A 19475-nucleotide genomic window follows, 5' to 3' on the forward strand; every position below is an offset into this window, starting at 1 on the left:
AATCCAAACTACATCCTACTACGAACCCGATCAGTCCAGCTCAATGCTAATGTCGCTGCTGACCCTTAAAAATAATAATAATAAAATAATAAAAACTATGTCAGTATGCACCACCAGACTATACCACACATTTCATCAACCGGCACATAACACAACGGAAAAAACTAACATATGTGGGGGGGGGGGGTTCGTGCCTGCGTTTGTGTGTGCGTGCGTGCGTGTGTGTGTGTGCGTGCCTGCGTGCAAATGCTGACCTTGTAGACGTCGTGGGCTTCAGTGTGCGTGTCAAAGCGGTGGTACATGTCGTTGAGCATGTTGACCACCTGGTCAGCCTGACACATGCCCGTGATGTCCGTGAAGGTCACAATGTCGCTGAAGAGCACCGTGCAGGAATCGTACTTCTCTGGACAACACCACATAACCACTGACTACCTTTAGACAGTCTTCGTTTGGGCGGGGGGTGGGGGTAGAGGTGAGGGGGATAAGGCGATGTTAACATGCTCCTGACATTTCCATCACCTTGAAAGCTGGAGTTAGTGGTCCAAATACACACACACACACACACACACACACACACACACACACACAACCAAGACTGTCTAAAGGTAGAATCAGTGAGATGCAGGTTATGTGGATGCTTTTGGGGACCTAGCATGGGGCTTGGAAAAGAAGACAGGATACGCAAATTGAAAGAGAAATTCGGACAGACGTGTAAATTTCAATTCACCCTTCTTGCGGATTCGTGAACGGTCCGTAAGTCAGTTGGAAGGCGGTAAGTGCGCAAGAGCTGTGCACTTCGGTAAAGTGTGCACGGAAAGAAGTGCGGTGTGCTTCACACAAGGCTGAAAAGTAAGTACACGACGACACACGGGTTTGCGATTGAAGGGCAGGTGTGCCTAACTGCGAACGATCCAGTGGAAGCGACCAGCTCAACGTGTGTACTGTAAATGTAACATGTCGTATGATAGTCAAACGTAGTTCTTTTGTTTTTGAAGGCTTTCTCCAAGTGGTTGCACCAGGAAAAATTGGTCTGCTCATTCTTTTCAACGTTTTTGAAATAGCGTGGGTGCCTGAGGGTATATGCGAACGGGCAAGTCTAATTGCGAACGATGGCTTTGGGTACATGTAGACAATTAAAACAGAAACAGGTCTTTGACTCATTAGACATAACATATTACTGGAACATCGCGCCAGACTGTTGTATTGTTTGTTTTGGTCACACATGCACACAAACACACAAATAGACATTTAAACACACACACACACCACACCACACACAAACACACCCTTTTGAGAGTGCTCATAACTGTGAAGCATCGTTCGCAAATAGACTCACGTCAAAATATCCTATGGCCTAATTGTAAATGACATTATTTTGGAGATTCCTGTCAAAACTGACCTTCTGATCAGTCACCAATATACTTTCTTAAATTCTCCCAGCACTGGTAATGCGCATTCAACATATTCAAACAAATAAAACTATTTTAAACTGTGTCAAAGTTCACGTCCCACAACTTTGTTTCCTTGATTTTAGGACTTTGGGAGCACGTTTGTAACCTTGGTCGACAGTGGTGCGCGGAAAGAAGAAATAGCGCGGAAATAGCCTGAAAGAGCTGATGTTTGACTGGTTCTTGAAAATGGATATTCATCAAGTTATTAGTAAAAGGTCGAAGCAGGCGTTAAATTGTGAAATGCAACTGTTAAGAACGCTTCGAAGTGGAGCGGTATACGAATCGTTCGCAATTACACGCTGTTTGTAGTTACCCATAGCTACCCCACTTGTTGATACATGAATCCACATGGTTTGCACACATAAATGGCTTATAGAAGGAAAACAAAATCTAAGACTGGGAAAAATTATGGACTATACTGCACATTGTAAAGGACGATAGCATTTTTCCACATGCTTATAACGCATATACCAAAATAATGAATGAAAAACAAACTCACGGAATGAAGTTGTCAGTGATACGCACAACTCAATGAAATCAAGGAATGACGTTGTCAGCCGTACACACACAATCCCAGAGAGACGTTGTGAGCCCTATACACACTTCCCGGAATGAAGTTGTCGGCAATACACACACATTCCCGGAATGGAGTTGTCGGCAATACACACACATTCCCGGAATGAAGTTGTCAGCAATACACACACTTCCCGGAATGAAGTTGTCAGCAATACACACACATTCCCGGAGTGAAGTTGTCAGCAATATAAACACATTCCCGGAATGAAGTTGTCAGCCCCGACTACGCGAACACACAAACATGGAATGAAGCTGTCACTGTACACTGACACAGAATGGAACTGTCACTGTACACTGACACAGAATGAAGCTGTCACTGTACACTGACACACAGACACAGAATGAAACTGTCACTGTACACTGACACATTATTGAAGGAATGTTGTAATTGTACATGCACGACCTGCCCCGTCTGGCTTAGTGGAGATGCACAAAGAGGACGTATACGGCAGCAGGAAACAGGTCGTTGTGCACAGCTGAAGTGAAGCGGAATGAACTGAACCGTGCTTCGCGGGAGGATGAAAACCAGAGTGGAGAACCAGACAGTGGGTTCAGAACGTAGTATGAACACTTGTTTTGGAACGAAAAGAATGACTATCCGTGGAGATAAGTATATTTTATGTCTCCTCCTCAACTCTCCACGAAGGCCAGGAGCACACTGACATGCAACATTCAACCCATCACATAGGTATGTTACGCATGCTGCGAGCAAACATAAGCTGCTTAACACACACCCTATCACGGAATGAAGGTGTCAATGCACACACACACACACACACACACACACACACACACACACACACACACAAGAAAAACAAGGTCTCACCAGCTTTGACACGGCCGTAGAGAGTGAGCTGCATGGCCACTTTGCGGGGCATCATCTCGTGCAGCAGCTCCTCCGTCTTTTGTTTCTCCGCCTCCAGGGCCTGAGACATCCTCTTGAACTCCAGCGTTGTCTCGTCCAGTTTTTTCCTGCACCACACACACGCGCGCGCTCAGTCGAAACCAAGCATGCAGACGCAAATGTGCATAAGTGCGAGCGACGCACATGTATTCCGAAAAAGAGAAAATAAGGTGCGCAACTGCATCTATGGGGAGGAATCAAGGCTATTGCTTTCAATGGCACGCGAAAAATTAATAGTTCTCCTTATCCGATCTTTAACTCACCGCTGGAATTATGACCTTCAGTTTGAAACAGAACAATGCAAGAGGCAAGGCATTCATGGCTCACGTTTATTTCTGCTAATATATATATATATATATATATATATATATATATGCTAAAACCAACAAGAATCAACACGGAAAACGCAAGTAGCAATGGTGGTGTTTATATATATATATATATATATATATATATATATATATATATTGATCCTAATATTTTTGCTCACCATCTGAAACGAGCGTTTGTCGAACCGAAAGTTATGTGCTTGAAACCCATCAGTACCATGCAACGCGGCCCACGTCGATTGGCATTTCATTGTTTGGTGATAGCGATAGATGTGTCCAGGTTTCAATCTTTTATCACAACTTTCTGGCTTCGAAAAATCAAAATCGAAGCAAAAACTCCAAACGACCGGTAGTCTCCTATTCTATGGCTAGTTTCTTTCGCAGTAACGGCAGTAAACGTAATCACTGCACTTACACGAAATGTAAACTGCATAAACTGATGCAGATGATATTTTTTCTTCTTTTTTTTTTTTTGGCTAACCGTCAGAAAGCATTTTTTTTTTTAATTTGCTGAAAAGCTGCGCTGTTGTGCAGCAGCAATTCTCAAGCCACGTTCATAAACACTCACGCCACGTTCATCTCAATTCATACAGCAACGCTCCGGCACGCCACGTTCATACAACACTCACGCCATGTTCATCTCAGTTCATACAGCAACACTCACGCCACGTTCATACAACACTCACGCTAAGTTCAACTCAGTTCATACAGCAACACTCATGCCACGTTCATCGCAATTCATACAGCAACACTAACGCCACGTTCATACAACACTCACGCCAAGTTAATCTCAGTTCATACAGCAACGTTCACGCCACGTTCATACAACACTCACGCCAAGTTCATCGCAGTTCATAAAGCAACACTCACGCCAAGTTCATCTCAGTTCATACAGCAACACTCACACCACGTTCATCTCAGTTCATACAGCAACACTCACGCCACGTTCATACAACACTCACACCACGTTCACACAACACTCACGCCACATCGATCTCAGCAATGCGCTGCTGGTTGAGCAGCACCAGCTCCCGTGTGCAGTCGTAGAGCGGGATGTCGGCCATGCTGACGTTCATCTCCTTGAAGTCGTTCCAGGACAGCAGGTGGGGGGACCCCATGAACAGCAGACAGCTGCAGTTGGTCAGCCACATGAACTGACCTGGTCCCAGCAGTCACAACAGCAGAAAGACAGAAAACATCAACAAAACCAAAAAGAAAAAAAAGTCACTGACAAACACAAACACGCAAGCAGACGCATGGCCACACACGCACACTGGTACAAACACAATTCTCTCTTTCATGTAAATACACACACACACAGGTAAGTACCCATGTTCATAGGTATACACACATGTATTAGTACACTCGTGTTGTATATGCACAACATCTTTTGTGACGTAATTATGCTCAAACAATATACGGATCAGTTTGTATGGTGACAAGTTTCAGTTTTTAGTTTCACTGGAAATTGTACAAAACATTCCAGACTCTAATGTCAGATAATACAGCGATGTAATCACATAACCATTAACCTGTTTTTTGCAAGTGTCCCATCCTTCCAACCTTTCACCACCACCACCGTGACCCCCCCTCGCCCCCCCGCCCACACACACACACCCACACTCACCCTTGAGCACAAAGTGAGGCTTGGAGTCGCCGGTGTCAATACTGAGGTAGAAGACGCTGTTAATGAAGCTTTTGATGTTCTTGGCGGTGGGGGCCATGATGGGGAGAGAGATGGTGGCGAACTGGGTGAGCATGGTGTCGGAGTTGATGGGTTTGGGCACCATCTCCCTGAGGGACTCGCCGCATTGTATGACGTGCAGGGATTCGTCAATCAGCAAGTGGTAAGGGAAGGCGATGCTCAGGTCTTCTGACCTGGGATACAAGGGGTGGGTGCAACACGGGTCTCGTAGGTTATTTCAAAGATACCTTGCACACGCACACGCACACGCGAGCGAGCGCGCGCGCGCACACACACACACACACACACGAACACACATGCTCGTGCGCATGCACCCTGCTATGTTGATTTATTGCAAAAGAAGACTGCACTTTTGTTTTCTTTGTTTTGTTTTCGCTCCAAAAGAAGACTAATCCACTTGACATTATCTACAGATTAAGTACGTCTCACTGTCATTTTATCATTTTTGATACGTTGTAAACCAATATCACAAAATAATTGGTGTCGTTTTCGGTCTAAAAGCAAAATAGTTATGATACGATAATAAATATTCATTATTGATTTATTCGCCTCACAACACACTGCACAACACACATTTATTCTGTGCACGAAGATTATGACTGGTTTCATCACAAAACATTCTTCTTTTAAGCCCTGTGAACACCCAATTTAATTCTATCTCCCACACAAAGAGACCAACGTGATGATGGGGGTCTTGGTGGCCAGAGCTGCCAGCTCGGCGTCTATGGAAGGCCGGCAGCGAGCGATGCGGGGTTTGTTGGGGTTGTAGCTTTTGCCCGACACTAGCCCACCCCCACGGTTGCGGTTCTGCAGATCCACCTGTTAGGAATTGTCATCATGCAGCTACCGACAACTGTAGTATCGGCTGTGTGACGAACACTCATGTACTTATTATATGTGGCCTAGTCATCATGCAGTACTTATTATATGTGTTCTAGTCATCATGCAGCTACCAACAACTCTAGTATCGGCTGTGTGACGAACACTCATGCACTTATTATATGTGTCCTAGTCATCATGCAGTACTTATTATATGTGTCCTAGTCATCATGCAGTACTTATTATATGTGTTCTAGTCATCATGCAGTACTTATTATATGTGTTCTAGTTATCATGCAGCTACCGAAAACTGTAATATCGGCTGTGTGACGAACACTCATGTACTTTTTATATGTGTTTTCTAGTCATCATGCAGTACTTAATATATGTGTTCTAGTCATCATGCAGTACTTATTACATGTGTTCTAGTCATCATGCAGTACTTATTACATGTGTTCTAGTCATCATGCAGCTACCGACTACTGTAGTATCGGCTGTGTGACGAACACTCATGTACTATTATGTGTTTCCTAGTGTGTACATTATATGTTCTCTTGCCATTATTGAAGGAAGTACGCACAAATGTATTATCAGCTGTGTGACAAACATACATGTACAATATGTTTTCAAGATCTTATATACCCAAGTAAAGAAAAACTTTCACAGCCGTGGAGTTTTGCAGGAAGCTTTTTTCCCCTCACTATCACCACAACTGACTGGACTTTACAACCCTGAGTTTGTGAAATGTGGTATACCGTTTGATATCAGTCGTCACAGTTACTGTCAACACATGAATGCTGACCTGTAAAATCTATCTGCCATCGTCGCTGTCAAAATCATCATGACCTCCTCCACCATCACCACAATCATTATCACCGACATGCTGAAAATGACATGGGCGAAAACTGATACTCTACTGTTTTAACGAGAAGTAGGTACCAGTGCAACGCAGTTGAGGCCATTCCAATGCAATACATCACTCAGTCAACGCTAGTTCCACGTGTCAAACAATATCACCTTCATAATACACTCAATCCATATCCACTCCTTCCACATGCGAAGAAAAGTAAAGACAACCAACGCCAGCAACAAAAACAAGGCAAAGATGTGTGTGGGGAAAAGTACAGAAATGGGGGAACTTCTTCTTCTTCTGCGTGCGTGGGCTGCAACTCCCACGTTCACTCGTATGTACACGAGTGGGCTTTTACGTGTATGACCGTTTTAACCCCGCCATGTAGGCAGCCATACTCCGTTTTCGGGGGTGTGCACGCTCGGTATGTTCTTGTTTTCATAACCCACCGAACGCTGACATGGATTACAGGATCTTTAGCGTGCGTATTTGATCTTCTGCATGGGTATACACACGAAGGGGGTTCAAGCACTAGCACGTCTGCACATATAATTACTGACCTGGGAGACAGGAAAAATCTCCACCCGTTATCCACCAGGTGCCGTTACCGAGATTCGAACCCGGGACCCTCAGATTGAAAGTCCAACGCTTTAACCACTCGGCTGTTGCGCCCGTCAAAATGGGGGAACAAAAGGAAGAATGAAGACGACGAAGGAAAGAGAGGCAGGGAGAGGAGAACATGCACACACATGCAGGAGTTGATGCGTATGCTGCCACGGCAACAAGAAGCCCAAAGCAAGAAAAAAGGAACGAGCACAAGAAACGAAAAGCGTATTTAAAAATCAGGAAAGGACAGAAAAACTGCCAAGCAGACATAACAAAGTGTTCCAGAACAATGCACCACACATGAAGAACACAACAAAACGCAACTGAAAACACTGACACTGGACCAGCAGACAGAACAAGCCTTCACACAACAAGCAGCAGGTGATACTGCTGGCAGTGTGGGGTGACGAAAGCATTACCCTGACGATAGTGTGATACATATACTTGTTGGTGTCCACCTCTATTTGCATCGTCTCATTTGCTGTCATCTTGGCCACCTGGTTGAACAGTTCCTTGGCAACTGCCTCCACCAGACCTCAACCGCCATCCGGGCCACGCACAAACACGCGCGTAAGCACACATGTCACCCCCCCCCCCCACACACACACACACACACACACACACACGCACGCACACGAATTGATTGATATGTATGCTAGTTTTGAAATCCGTTACCCCTATTTATCCCACCACCTTCTCGGCAGCTGGTGTTCTATCATTACTGCTGCTACTCGCCATGTGGCCACATACCTGGGAAGACCCTGCATTGCTGCTGGGTCTCTTCGGTGGTGTTCAATAGTGCCCTGTTCTGATTCAAGACACGGAGGACAACACGTACTGCGACCCATACCAGTAACAATAATCACTTTGCTGTGAAGGCAAACTGCATGAGTGCCCGTTTCCTGTGGAGCAGAGACCGTCCCCCACCACATCCCTCCTTGACAGTGCCTACTGTTGTTGTTGTTGATGATGATGATATAAATACTTATATTGCGCCTATTTTCGGTCAGAGAACAAACACTTTACAAACACGGTGCCATTAGCACAAACTGGGTAGAGCCGTCTGAGAGCTGCCATTGGGGGTTCATCATTCGTTTCATGTGCCATTCATTCAGGATTGTCAGGCACACACACACACACACACACACACACACACATATATATATACAGACAGGGGCGCACACACAGAGACACAGACACACACGCGCACAGATGCATGTAGCATTTTACGAATTTAACCGTTTTCTTTATCAACTCCGCCATGTAGGCACCCATACTCCGTTTTCGGAGGTGAGCATCCCGGGTATGATCTTGTTTTCATAACCCACCAAACGCTGAAATGAATTTCAGGATCTTTAACGTGCGCATTTGATCATCTGCGTGCGTATACACACGAAGAGAGCGCAGGCAGGAGCAGGTCTGCACATATGCTGACCTGTGAGATCGGAAAAATCTCCACCCTTGACCCAGCAGGTGCGACAGGGATCTAAATCTGACCAGTTGACAACCGCACCCTGTTGTTGCCGATGTTGTAGCTATCTCTTCTGGGTTTTTTGTCCGCTTTTGTTCTTTCAATTTTACCGCTGCTAATGATATTGTTGTTGATGCTGCTCTTTTTTTCTGCTACTAATATCTTATAATGTATTTTTGCTGAAAAACTGCCGCTATTACAATTGCTGCTTCGAGTGTTAATGTGCTATCACTAAACATTACTGCTGCCGATACTGCTGCTGCTGTTGTTCAAGGTGCTGTTGTAACTGCTACCGTTTGCACTGCTGCTGTCACTGTAACTATTATTCGTGTTACTGCTGCTACATCTGTGAACAGTACTGCTGCTGCAATTACTGTCGCTTACTTCTGCTGTTTCCACCGCCCCGATATTTTCTCTGCTACTAAGAGAGAGAGAGAGAGAAACAGACAGACAGACAGACAGACAGACGGAGACGGAGACAAAGACAGAGACATGGGCATGAACATTAATTTTTGTTTTTAATTCAACAAAGACCGTGGCCCTTCATGAAGTGGATGCAGTGTACGCACATTTTTAAAAAATCAGTTTTCTTCGGGACAATGCGCACATTATCTAGCAATGCACTCCAAAGTAATTAAAAAGATCAAATGAATAATTATCGAACTGTTAATTTCGAGTGATTTATACAGGTGATTAGCGAACTGTTATAGTTTCCTTTCAGAGAGAGTGAGTGTGGGGGATGGGGGGCGGGGGGGGGGGAGGCAGAATGAGATACAGAGGTGCAGAAACAGTGATGAAAGAACTTAAGTCGTGTACTGAGACTAGTTACCTGTCACAATAGGAATAAGCCCATTTCTCCAGCTGCAGTGGTGCACTGACAAGCTACCATCTTCGTTCTCTTCGCATCTGTTCAGCAGAAACACAACAAGACGTCAATTTGACTGGTGTTTGTTTCCGTTAACGATGCTCTGTCACTGACCACAACACAGGACAGAAATAGAACAAGACGTCAATTTGACTGGTGTTTGTTTCCGTTAACGATGCTCTGTCACTGATCACAACACAGGACAGAAATAGAAGACGTCAATTTGACTGGTGTTTGTTTCCGTTAACGATGCTGTCACTGACCACAACACAGGACAGAAATAGAACAAGACGTCAATTTGACTGGTGTTTGTTTCCGTTAACGATGCTCTGTCACTGATCACAACACAGGACAGAAATAGAACAAGACGTCAATTTGACTGGTGTTTGTTTCCGTTAACGATGCTCTGTCACTGACCACAACACAGGACAGAAATAGAACAAGACGTCAATTTGACTGGTGTTTGTTTCCGTTAACGATGCTCTGTCACTGATCACACCACAGGACAGAAATAGAACAAGACGTCAATTTGACTGGTGTTTGTTTCCGTCAACGATGCTCTGTCACTGATCACAACACAGGACAGAAATAGAACAAGACGTCAATTTGACTGTTGTTTGTTTCCGTTAACGATGCTCTGTCACTGATCACACCACAGGACAGAAATAGAACAAGACGTCAATTTGACTGGTGTTTGTTTCCGTTAACGATGCTGTCACTGACCACAACACAGGACAGAAATAGAACAAGACGTCAATTTGACTGGTGTTTGTTTCCGTTAACGATGCTGTCACTGACCACAACACAGGACAGAAATAGAACAAGACGTCAATTTGACTGTTGTTTGTTTCCGTTAACGATGCTCTGTCACTGACCACAACACAGGACAGAAATAGAACAAGACGTCAATTTGACTGGTGTTTGTTTCCGTTAACGATGCTCTGTCACTGATCACACCACAGGACAGAAATAGAACAAGACGTCAATTTGACTGGTGTTTGTTTCCGTTAACGATGCTCTGTCACTGATCACACCACAGGACAGAAATAGAACAAGACGTCAATTTGACTGGTGTTTGTTTCCGTCAACGATGCTCTGTCACTGACCACAACACAGGACAGAAATAGAACAAGACGTCAATTTGACTGGTGTTTGTTTCCGTTAACGATGCTCTGTCACTGACCACAACACAGGACAGAAATAGAACCCTCTGGGTCAAGTCACTTTCCGGGTCAAGGGTAAAGGTCAGTTTTTTTTGCAAGTCGTCTGTTCAAAAGCATTTATGCCAAGAAACGGCATTTCAGTTAAAACACACACACACACACACACACACACACACACATATATATATATATATATATATATACACGTTAAAAAACTGATTTAGGCATGGAGAGCAGTGTGACATGATGATGCGTTTGACGAACTATGGACCGTATGACAAGGGATCACCAGTTCAGTGACAGGCGAATCGGGACTAGGCGAATGGGGATGACGCCATAACACGCCTCTCCCTCCCCTTCACCCCCTCAACCACGGCTGTCAACAGTAGACAACACGCATTTCAGTCTGCTCACCACACGCTTCGGTCTTCACCTGGACTCTAACATCCTGTGTGCGGAGTCTGTCAGCATGACGTACTGACCTGAAGGAGGGCGCCACAAGACCCCTGTAGGACAGGGACAGCATGGAGTGCAGACTGTCCAGGTTGTTGATGAAGCTGTACAGGTCCTGGCCCAGGGTCAGCAGCATGGTGTCGTAGCCATGCTTCAGACAGTACGTCAGGAAGTACGTGCCGAACTCCTTCAGCACCGTTTCTTGAGGCACTCCTGCAACTCAACATCCACGACCTCAACTGAAAGGTCAAATGACCCACTGCCTTTTTTGTAATTTTACGGCCATCGGGGCAGTGAATTCATTTCCATCGAGTCTCGAGCTCGGCGGCATAGGAAGGTGGGGCCCGGTCCTCTCATACCGCCGTTCGAACTTCCCTAACCCAAGCCAGGTACCCAATCACACTGGGGTGAAGTGTGGAAAATCGGATTAAAGTACCTTTCCAGAGGACACAATACCCAAACGAGGAGTCGAACCCTGATCACAAGCAAACGACGAAATCAGAAGACTCAACAACTGACTGACGGACTCTGTCACGGTGAAATCAGAAGACCCAACGCCTAACGGACTCTGTCACGGCGAAATCAGAAGACTCAACACCTAACGGACTCTGTCACGGCGAAATCAGAAGACTCAACACCTGACGGACCCTGTCACAGCGCTTGGCAATGGTGGACATGATGAGTGTTGGTGACTGTTAACGACAATGATGATGTGGGTGGTGGAGATGTTAGAGATGACTTCAGGGAAAACAGTCGTACAGCAGCAGTGGCTGCATCAGCAGTAGAAAGTGATGTTCTTGCTGCTGCCATTGAAGTAGATGACAAAGGCGATGTTTTATCGTCATTCGTGTCCGACTATGACCACCAGAACAGCAGAAGTGGCAACTGCTGTCCCGACTATCTGGGCTAGAAATCGATTATAGTGGAGAGTGTCTTACCCAAGTTACATGTCATTTCCACTCTCTCGGCCAAGAGGGTTTTAGGACAGTCCCCTAAGGCTGCAGCACCAAAAACTAGTGCAATCTTGCCTTCTGGATTGAGAGTTATTGTCCTTCACAAAGAACAGCAACAAGCAAACCAGAAACCTTCGCTGTAAATGACTTCCCACTGCATTCGAGAAACCATTGATCACACAGCTCTCACTCTGCTGTTGGCCCAGATGTAAGCTTACGTCAATATGTGATATAAGCTGATCGTCTGGCTTTTCGTAGACGATGAATGCAGTAACAACAACAGAAATAGCAGGACAATAAGGGAAGAGCCGTAGTGGTGTTTGCAAACAGCACCAGGTTAATTGATATAATTTTAAACAGTGCCGTTCGTGCGCACATTGTGCGGGGAAAAGATGGAGAGAGAGAGGGAGAGAGAGAGAGAGAGAGAGAGAGAGAGAGAGAGAGAGAGAGAGAGAGAGATGTCGATACCATTGTATACGAATGGTATTTTCTATCAATCGTTTTTAGAACTACTGTTACTTTATCCACAACGTTCCCCGTTGAAGAACTTTGAGAAGAAGGAATGCATCAGTTGCGACTAAGATTAACTCAGTGGGGCAAGAGGAGGAATCTTGACGACTGAAGTGCAATACAAAAATCAAAACAAACATCTTTAAAATGTACACACCCAGAACCTCCGTGACTGACTCTATCAGTTTAAAGGTCGTGGCATCTTCGTAGACCTTGAAGACCTGGAAATGCGCGGCTTCGTCCATTCCGCTCGAATACCTTGATCACACACACACACACACACACACACACACACACACATGCACACAACCATTTGCACAGAGCATCAAAACAGAGCATTATCACAGAGCATTGATTGATCACAACGCTACCGTCACAATTAACTATAGCAGCCAAACAATAACAGCAGAAATTATCAACTGCTCAAAACAAAACAACGGGTTTAATTTACCATAATGCCTATGTGATTTTTTCTAACAGATATGCTGCACATTTTTGCATACATGGTTTTTCTTATGTTTCGTTTACCTAAACAAAAGTTTTCACCAACCATACATGCAACACCTTTTGTGCAAACCTTCATACAGCAGTAAGAGAGATAGAGGAGAAAGGCTCAGAGACACAGACAGACAGACATAGACCGATAAGGATATGGATAATCTATTAAGTATTGGAGAGAGAGAGAGAGAGAGAGAGAGAACTGAAAAGCGCGCATCCAATGGACGGATCGGAAACAAAATGACTTGCTTACAGTATGGAGAAGAAGAAGACTGTGCTAATACTCACAGAACTTCGTACCACCTCTCCATTCCAAATTTGATCTGCAGCATTTCTCTGATGATGCAGTGTACTTGTCCATACTGAAACACACAAGTGTGCGCTCACTCATGCACTGATGCAATCAGTGATCCCCTGGTTTGTATGGACAACAACAGTTATTATACTAATGACAATGAAATGAAAACGATGATACCAATGATCAAACGATGTAAAGTTGATCAGTCTGTTGATTGAGGAGACTTAACGGAAGAAGAAGTGTGAAAGAAATAAAGGCAGTTGTCATTTTATTACTCAACAAAAGGAATTACGTATATCAGAGTAAAAGCATAGAGGCACTAAAGAAAAAAAAGGGGGGGAAGAAAAACCAACTGAAACCTGTTCCATATTTGAACCAACTCAATTTACATTTTATCATTTTTATATTAACTAATTCTGCCAAGTATTGAAAAAAAACAATGCAATGCTTAAAGTCACTGTAAGCAATATATCACGATTAGTTTTACTCAATGTGCCTCACCATCTTTCTGTTCTTTTCCTCAGTACAAACGTACTGCTGACTCTCTGTCAGTATCAGACACTCAGATTTTCCAAAACAGCAATGCAAAGGTCGGCCAATTTACTCAAGTTTGACGTCAACGTTTGCTGATCGTTTGATTACGTCATAGATCATGGGAACAGCTTTCTGGAGGTGTTTGCGGCCTCGTATGAGATCTGTTCATTGTCGAGTCTTGTCGTCTAAAACGAACGTACATGCGTGGCATCCTAAGTAACATTGTTGACTCGTACTGATAAAAGAAGTAGATCTATCCACACGCAGCGTTATTGAATAAAAAGGTAATGGCATGTAACTGTGTTGACACGTCCTGCTAATGTTCAGTTCAGTTCAGTTTGGTTCTCAGGACTTATAAACCTAGCTGGGTTTTTTTTTTTTTTTTTTTTTCCCCAGTCTAACAAAAATATTGATTTCAGTTGCCAGTACACTTGCTCAGGAGTAATAGTTTTTTTTGGTTGTTTTTTTGTTTGTTTTTTTTGTTTTGTTTTTTTATCATTCATCATAAATGAATTTCAACTTGCTGATACTATTTACCTATAGTAGTAGTAGTATAGGGACTGACAGTCATCTGCCTAGACCTCTCGGCCTTTTTACGTCCCCATCGAATCTTCATCTTCACTTCTTCCATTTTTTTTCTTTTGTTTGTTGTCGTTGGGCAGTGTACGCAAGTACACTTCTGCAAGAAACTTTGTTTTATTCATCACAGTCAAAAAATTTTTCTTTTAAGATGTTCAGGGATATTTTTGAAAGTGTTAACATTGTTAGCCATCTTAACATGCAGAGGTTGTGCATTCCAATAAGGTGCAATTCTGTTACTAAAACTTTTTTTTCGAATGTTTTTGAATACTTAATAGTTTTCCAGTGGCATTCTTTGTTGTATACTACTGAAACTGAAACTGTCATACCCGTGAAAGTTTTTTTTGAAACAGGTCTCTTTGTCTAATTTATCAGTATTATCGAGTATTTCGAGTTTGTATTGGATCCCCTCTAATTCTACAAAATTTCAAAGATGGTAAATTAAGTAATTTCAGTCTTTCTTCATATGTTCACTAAAAAAAAACCTTGTTGCCCTTCTTTGAACTTTTTCAACTGCAGCAGATTGCTTTTTGTATAGCAGCTACCAAATAACATTTCCATATTCTAGGTGTGATCTTACTAGTATCTGAAATAATCTAACAAAAGTGTCACTGTCCATGTATTAAAAAAAGTTCTTTTTATAATCCCGAATACTCTGACTTTAATATTACATAATTAATATGATTGCCCTCTTCGATAAGCTCTTGACGGTTGAAATGGACCATAATGTTGTCAACTGCTGAGGAAATAACGCGCGATTTTTTTCTTTAGATTTAACAATTCAATACCCCTAGGAGGCGCTCGAAATAACCTTTTCCCTTGCCTTGCCATAGTTCATAGGTATGCGACCGTTTTGGACGATGCGTATGCTGTGATATGTGCAGTGATAATGTGCAGTACTAATGTTACATGCATGTGTATGTGTGTAGCAGAGTGGGGGTTTACGGGTAGTTGTATTTGTGTCTTTGGAAGATGAAGGATAGATGCATCAGAGTAAAACCACCAGTAAGGAGCAAAAGGTTCACGCATGCTGACTTGTATCAAACAAAATTCAAAAGCATTTTTTTCTCATTTTATTTTTCAATTAGACATCAAGGAATGATAACATGAATGATATTTATGACAAGACATGACTGGAATGGTGTCTGCACTCCTCTGTGCTGGTGACGTTCTTGAAAACAGAACCATTAACATAAACATGATCAACATCTTGCTCAAGTTACTTTCGTTCCACATTTCATTCACCTAACATTGTAACTCAATCTAATTGTTGAACATGTGAAAAGAAATTTAACAACTGAATATGTTCTAATTTGCAGTGAACAAAACAAATATGTACCATTTGAAAATCTGAAACTTTTTTGATCATTCTAATTGTCCTCAAAACGAAGGAACACCTCTGCTTGTGGACATGTTACCAGTGCCGTGAATAAAGCAGCAAAAACACTTTAAATCTTCTTGAAAATGGTACAATACGTCAGGAAAGTTTAAACAGAATAGTTTGTAAAGAATCAGTTGTAATGATTTTTTTCTACAGATTTAAATCTCAAAGAACGTTTTCAAGAACTGTAACAAAATGATAATGTACATTATCTCAATTTGAAAGCATACCTCAGCTGAAGATGATGGCATGATCAGGTGTGTCACACACCTGGTTTGGTCTGTGTTGGTGCTGTTGGTGCCACACGAAGATTTGGTTAAACAGTTTTCAAACTTCAACACACATCTGCCTGCGTCTGTGCTTGTGAGGGTGTCCGCGCTTGTGAGGATGTCCGCGAGTGCGTGTGATCGCGGTGTGTCCGCTAAAGTGTATGCGTGTGTGTGTGTCCGCGACGTATGGGTGTGTGGTGCGGTGTGAAAATACGTGGAAAAAATCTGAAAATACTTTTCCTGGCCTGAATCACATACGTGTGGGTGTGATCCTCCTGCTCGTCTGGTCCTCTCCTGCAGTAGTGGTCTGGTTCCTCCTTCCCGTGGATGTCTGCAGTCCTCTATGCTGGTGAAGTTCCTCAAAACAGAAATTTTGATTACTGGTTAAACACTTTTCAAACTTCAACACACACCTGCTCACGTCTGCGCTTGTGACGGTGTCCGCGAGTGAGTGTGACCGCGAAATATAAGGTGTGCATGCATGTGTATCCACGATGTGTTTGGGTGTGTGGTGGGGTGTGAAAATGAGTGGAAAAAATCTGAAAATACTTATCTTTTCCTGGCCTGAACCACATTCGTGTGGGTGTGATCCTCCTGCTCTATCTGGTCCTCTTCTGCGGTGGTGGTCTGGTTTCTCCTTCCCGTGGATGCCTGCAGTCCTCTATGCTGGTGACGATCCTGAAAACAGAACCGTTAACATAATCATGATGAGCATTAAGGTATTTTCGCTTCAAATTTCATTGACCAAATATAACCGTGGTCAGCATAAAGTATTCAGAGATAATTAGGCACAATGATTTTTTTTTAACCTGTCCTTTTTAGTATGTTGAGACAATGCTCTCAAACTATTTTCTGTTTGGCTGAAACGTGTTGCACTGGCACCAAACACATGAGACATACCAAGTGCTGTAGAATGGGGAATGTTTTTATGTGCGTGCTAGCATATGTCTGTACCACTGGACAAAGCACGCTGGTACTGATTTTCTGAAGGTAGTGTTCCATCATAGGTCTATATAAATTACAATAAAGTGTGTGTGTGTGTGTGTGTGTGTGTGTGTGTGTGTGTGTGTGTGTGTGTGTGTGTGTGTGTTCCTGCAACACCAGTAAACAGAGGCATAACTAACAACCAAACTGTCACTTCAGTGCTACAGCGCAGAACCGATATTCACCCACACAGACTTATAAACCTCTGCTGTGTAAAAATACAGGACGCACAGAAGTGCTTTCAAGAATGGCCAATACATTCATCTTTGACACACCAACTTCTTTACCTTTTACAACCGTTATTCTCTTCTTTTTTATATTGTAAATATAACGTTAATTACATTTATTATTCAATATTTTCTTTTGTTGACCTCTTTTCTGCAAGCACCAATATGTCTGCATGCACATGTATGTATGACGGGACAAGCTTCTTCTTCTGCATTCATGGGCTGCAACTCCCACGTTCACTCGTATGTACACGAGTGGGCTTTTACGTGTATGACCGTTTCACCCCACTATATAGGCGCCATACTCCGTTTTCGGAGGTGTGCATGCTAGGTATGTTCTTATTTCCATAACCCACAAAACGCTGACATGGATTACATGATCTTAAACGTGCGTATTTGATCTTCTGCTTGCGTATATACACGAAGGGGCACTAGCAAGTCTGCACAAATGTTGACGTAGGAGATCAGAAAAATCTCCACCCTTTATCCACCAGGTACGTTACCGAGATTCGAACCTGGGACTCTCTCCAATGCTTTAAACACTCGGCTATTGCGCCAGTCAGACATTAAGCAAAATTCCTTTCTACCTTTTGTCATTGTTCACTATAGAAAATGACATGTTTCTTTACATTTATTCCATGTTTTTCCGCCATAATCCTAAGCCATTCATCCAACAGTTATACTGAAAAAAAAATGACTTTGATATAGGATATAGTTCAATGTCACAGCGCAGAATACAGAATCTTTCATTTCATGTGTTCGTTAACTCTGTTCAGTTCAAACAGGTGTAAAAGCCTGAAACTACCCCCTGCTCTACGCTTATCTTGTGCTGACACTGACATGAAGGTCTGGGCCATCTCAGGCGGTACTGACATCTTCACCCCTGTCGGAAAGAAAGAGGGGCAGCTCTCAAATGTTTTGTATTGACACCTCTACCCCATCCCTTTACATAACTGTTCAAAATTTCCCTCCTGCGTCTGTGCTTGTGAGTGATCACCCAATTTGTGTGCATTCATGACATCATGTCCGCCAGTTTGTCTTAAGTGTGTCCCCGAGGGTTATTAACATAGCAAAAGAAATTACATATACTTATTTTAATCTTATGTGTCACAAAACATTTTTTTTAAAGAAGAAAAAATGCCCTATGGCTTCTCTGTCTCTTTTTTTTTTTTTTTTTGGCGGGGGGAGCGGGGGCGTGGGGGGGGGGCTTTTTTAAATTATTTTTTCAATGAATATCACAAAACTTTCAAAATCATTGTTGATGAAGTATTTGCGATTTGCTTTTTGCAAGCCATTTACCCAATAGTAAAACTTTGAAAACTCACCCTGACAGAGGAACAACAAACACCCTGCCAGTCAGTTCGGTGTCTCAACGAAGATGACAGCGTTTCGATTTGTGAGTTCGTTCTCTGACAGTGGCTCGTTCAAACCGGTTTTAACAGCAGACCGTTCACTGACAGTGACTCAAGTTCAAACCGGTGTAACAGCCTAAAACTTCCGCCGCTTGATTTTACCCTGGGGTCATTTGTGGCTAGTCAGTGTCGACCCCCACCCGCCCATCCTCCTCCTCTCCGTGCAGTTGGAAATTACCCCTTTTAACGGGTTTACTCAAACTAATAAAAAGCAAGGGGTGTAGTTCTGGGCTAGCCTTCACAAACACCCCTCCCCCTTTTCATTACAACTCAGCGGAAACAGAAGTGTGTGGGAGGTTGGAGGGGGGGTTCCTACTCTAATAGCCTATATTGAAGCACATCACCGTTACAACGTTGTCAAAGAAAGGGGAGGAGTTGGGTCTGAGCTGCCCTCTACTGACACTTCTCCAAATGATGGAAGTAGAGGAAGAGAGTTGTTCTGGACAAGTGTGTAGAGCCCCCAACTGCGCCTCAGCCTCCCACCCCTCTTCACAACAACATCATTGCGGAAACAAAGAGGGGCGGAGGCGGGGCGTAGTTCTAGGATATCTTGTACTGATACCCCCCCCCGCCCCCCATCCCCTTCCTTCCACATGACAACACGGAAGTATGGGTCGGGATAGCTCTCGGCTATCTTC

At 43.5% G+C, this 19475-nt stretch overlaps 1 protein-coding gene across 1 annotated transcript in view; it reads right to left on the reverse strand.

Moving 5' to 3' along the window:
* Positions 1-18300, reverse strand: part of LOC143300019 (guanylate cyclase soluble subunit beta-2-like) — a 23131-nt gene extending 4831 nt beyond the window's left edge. The window contains exons 1-12 of the mRNA XM_076613574.1: positions 18266-18300; positions 16473-16572; positions 13442-13515; positions 12813-12913; positions 11222-11405; positions 9541-9617; positions 7660-7775; positions 5645-5784; positions 4888-5138; positions 4245-4419; positions 2854-2999; positions 255-403 (exon numbers count right to left, since the gene is read on the reverse strand). Of these exons, the coding sequence (XP_076469689.1) occupies positions 255-403; positions 2854-2999; positions 4245-4419; positions 4888-5138; positions 5645-5784; positions 7660-7775; positions 9541-9617; positions 11222-11405; positions 12813-12913; positions 13442-13515; positions 16473-16572; positions 18266-18300 (1548 nt within the window). The remainder of the gene's footprint in view (positions 1-254; positions 404-2853; positions 3000-4244; positions 4420-4887; positions 5139-5644; positions 5785-7659; positions 7776-9540; positions 9618-11221; positions 11406-12812; positions 12914-13441; positions 13516-16472; positions 16573-18265) is intronic.
* Positions 18301-19475: the final 1175 nt, after the last annotated feature.

The sequence above is a fragment of the Babylonia areolata genome, chromosome 25 (genome assembly GCF_041734735.1).
Source record: "Babylonia areolata isolate BAREFJ2019XMU chromosome 25, ASM4173473v1, whole genome shotgun sequence".
NCBI classification, from domain to species: Eukaryota; Metazoa; Mollusca; class Gastropoda; order Neogastropoda; family Buccinidae; genus Babylonia; species Babylonia areolata.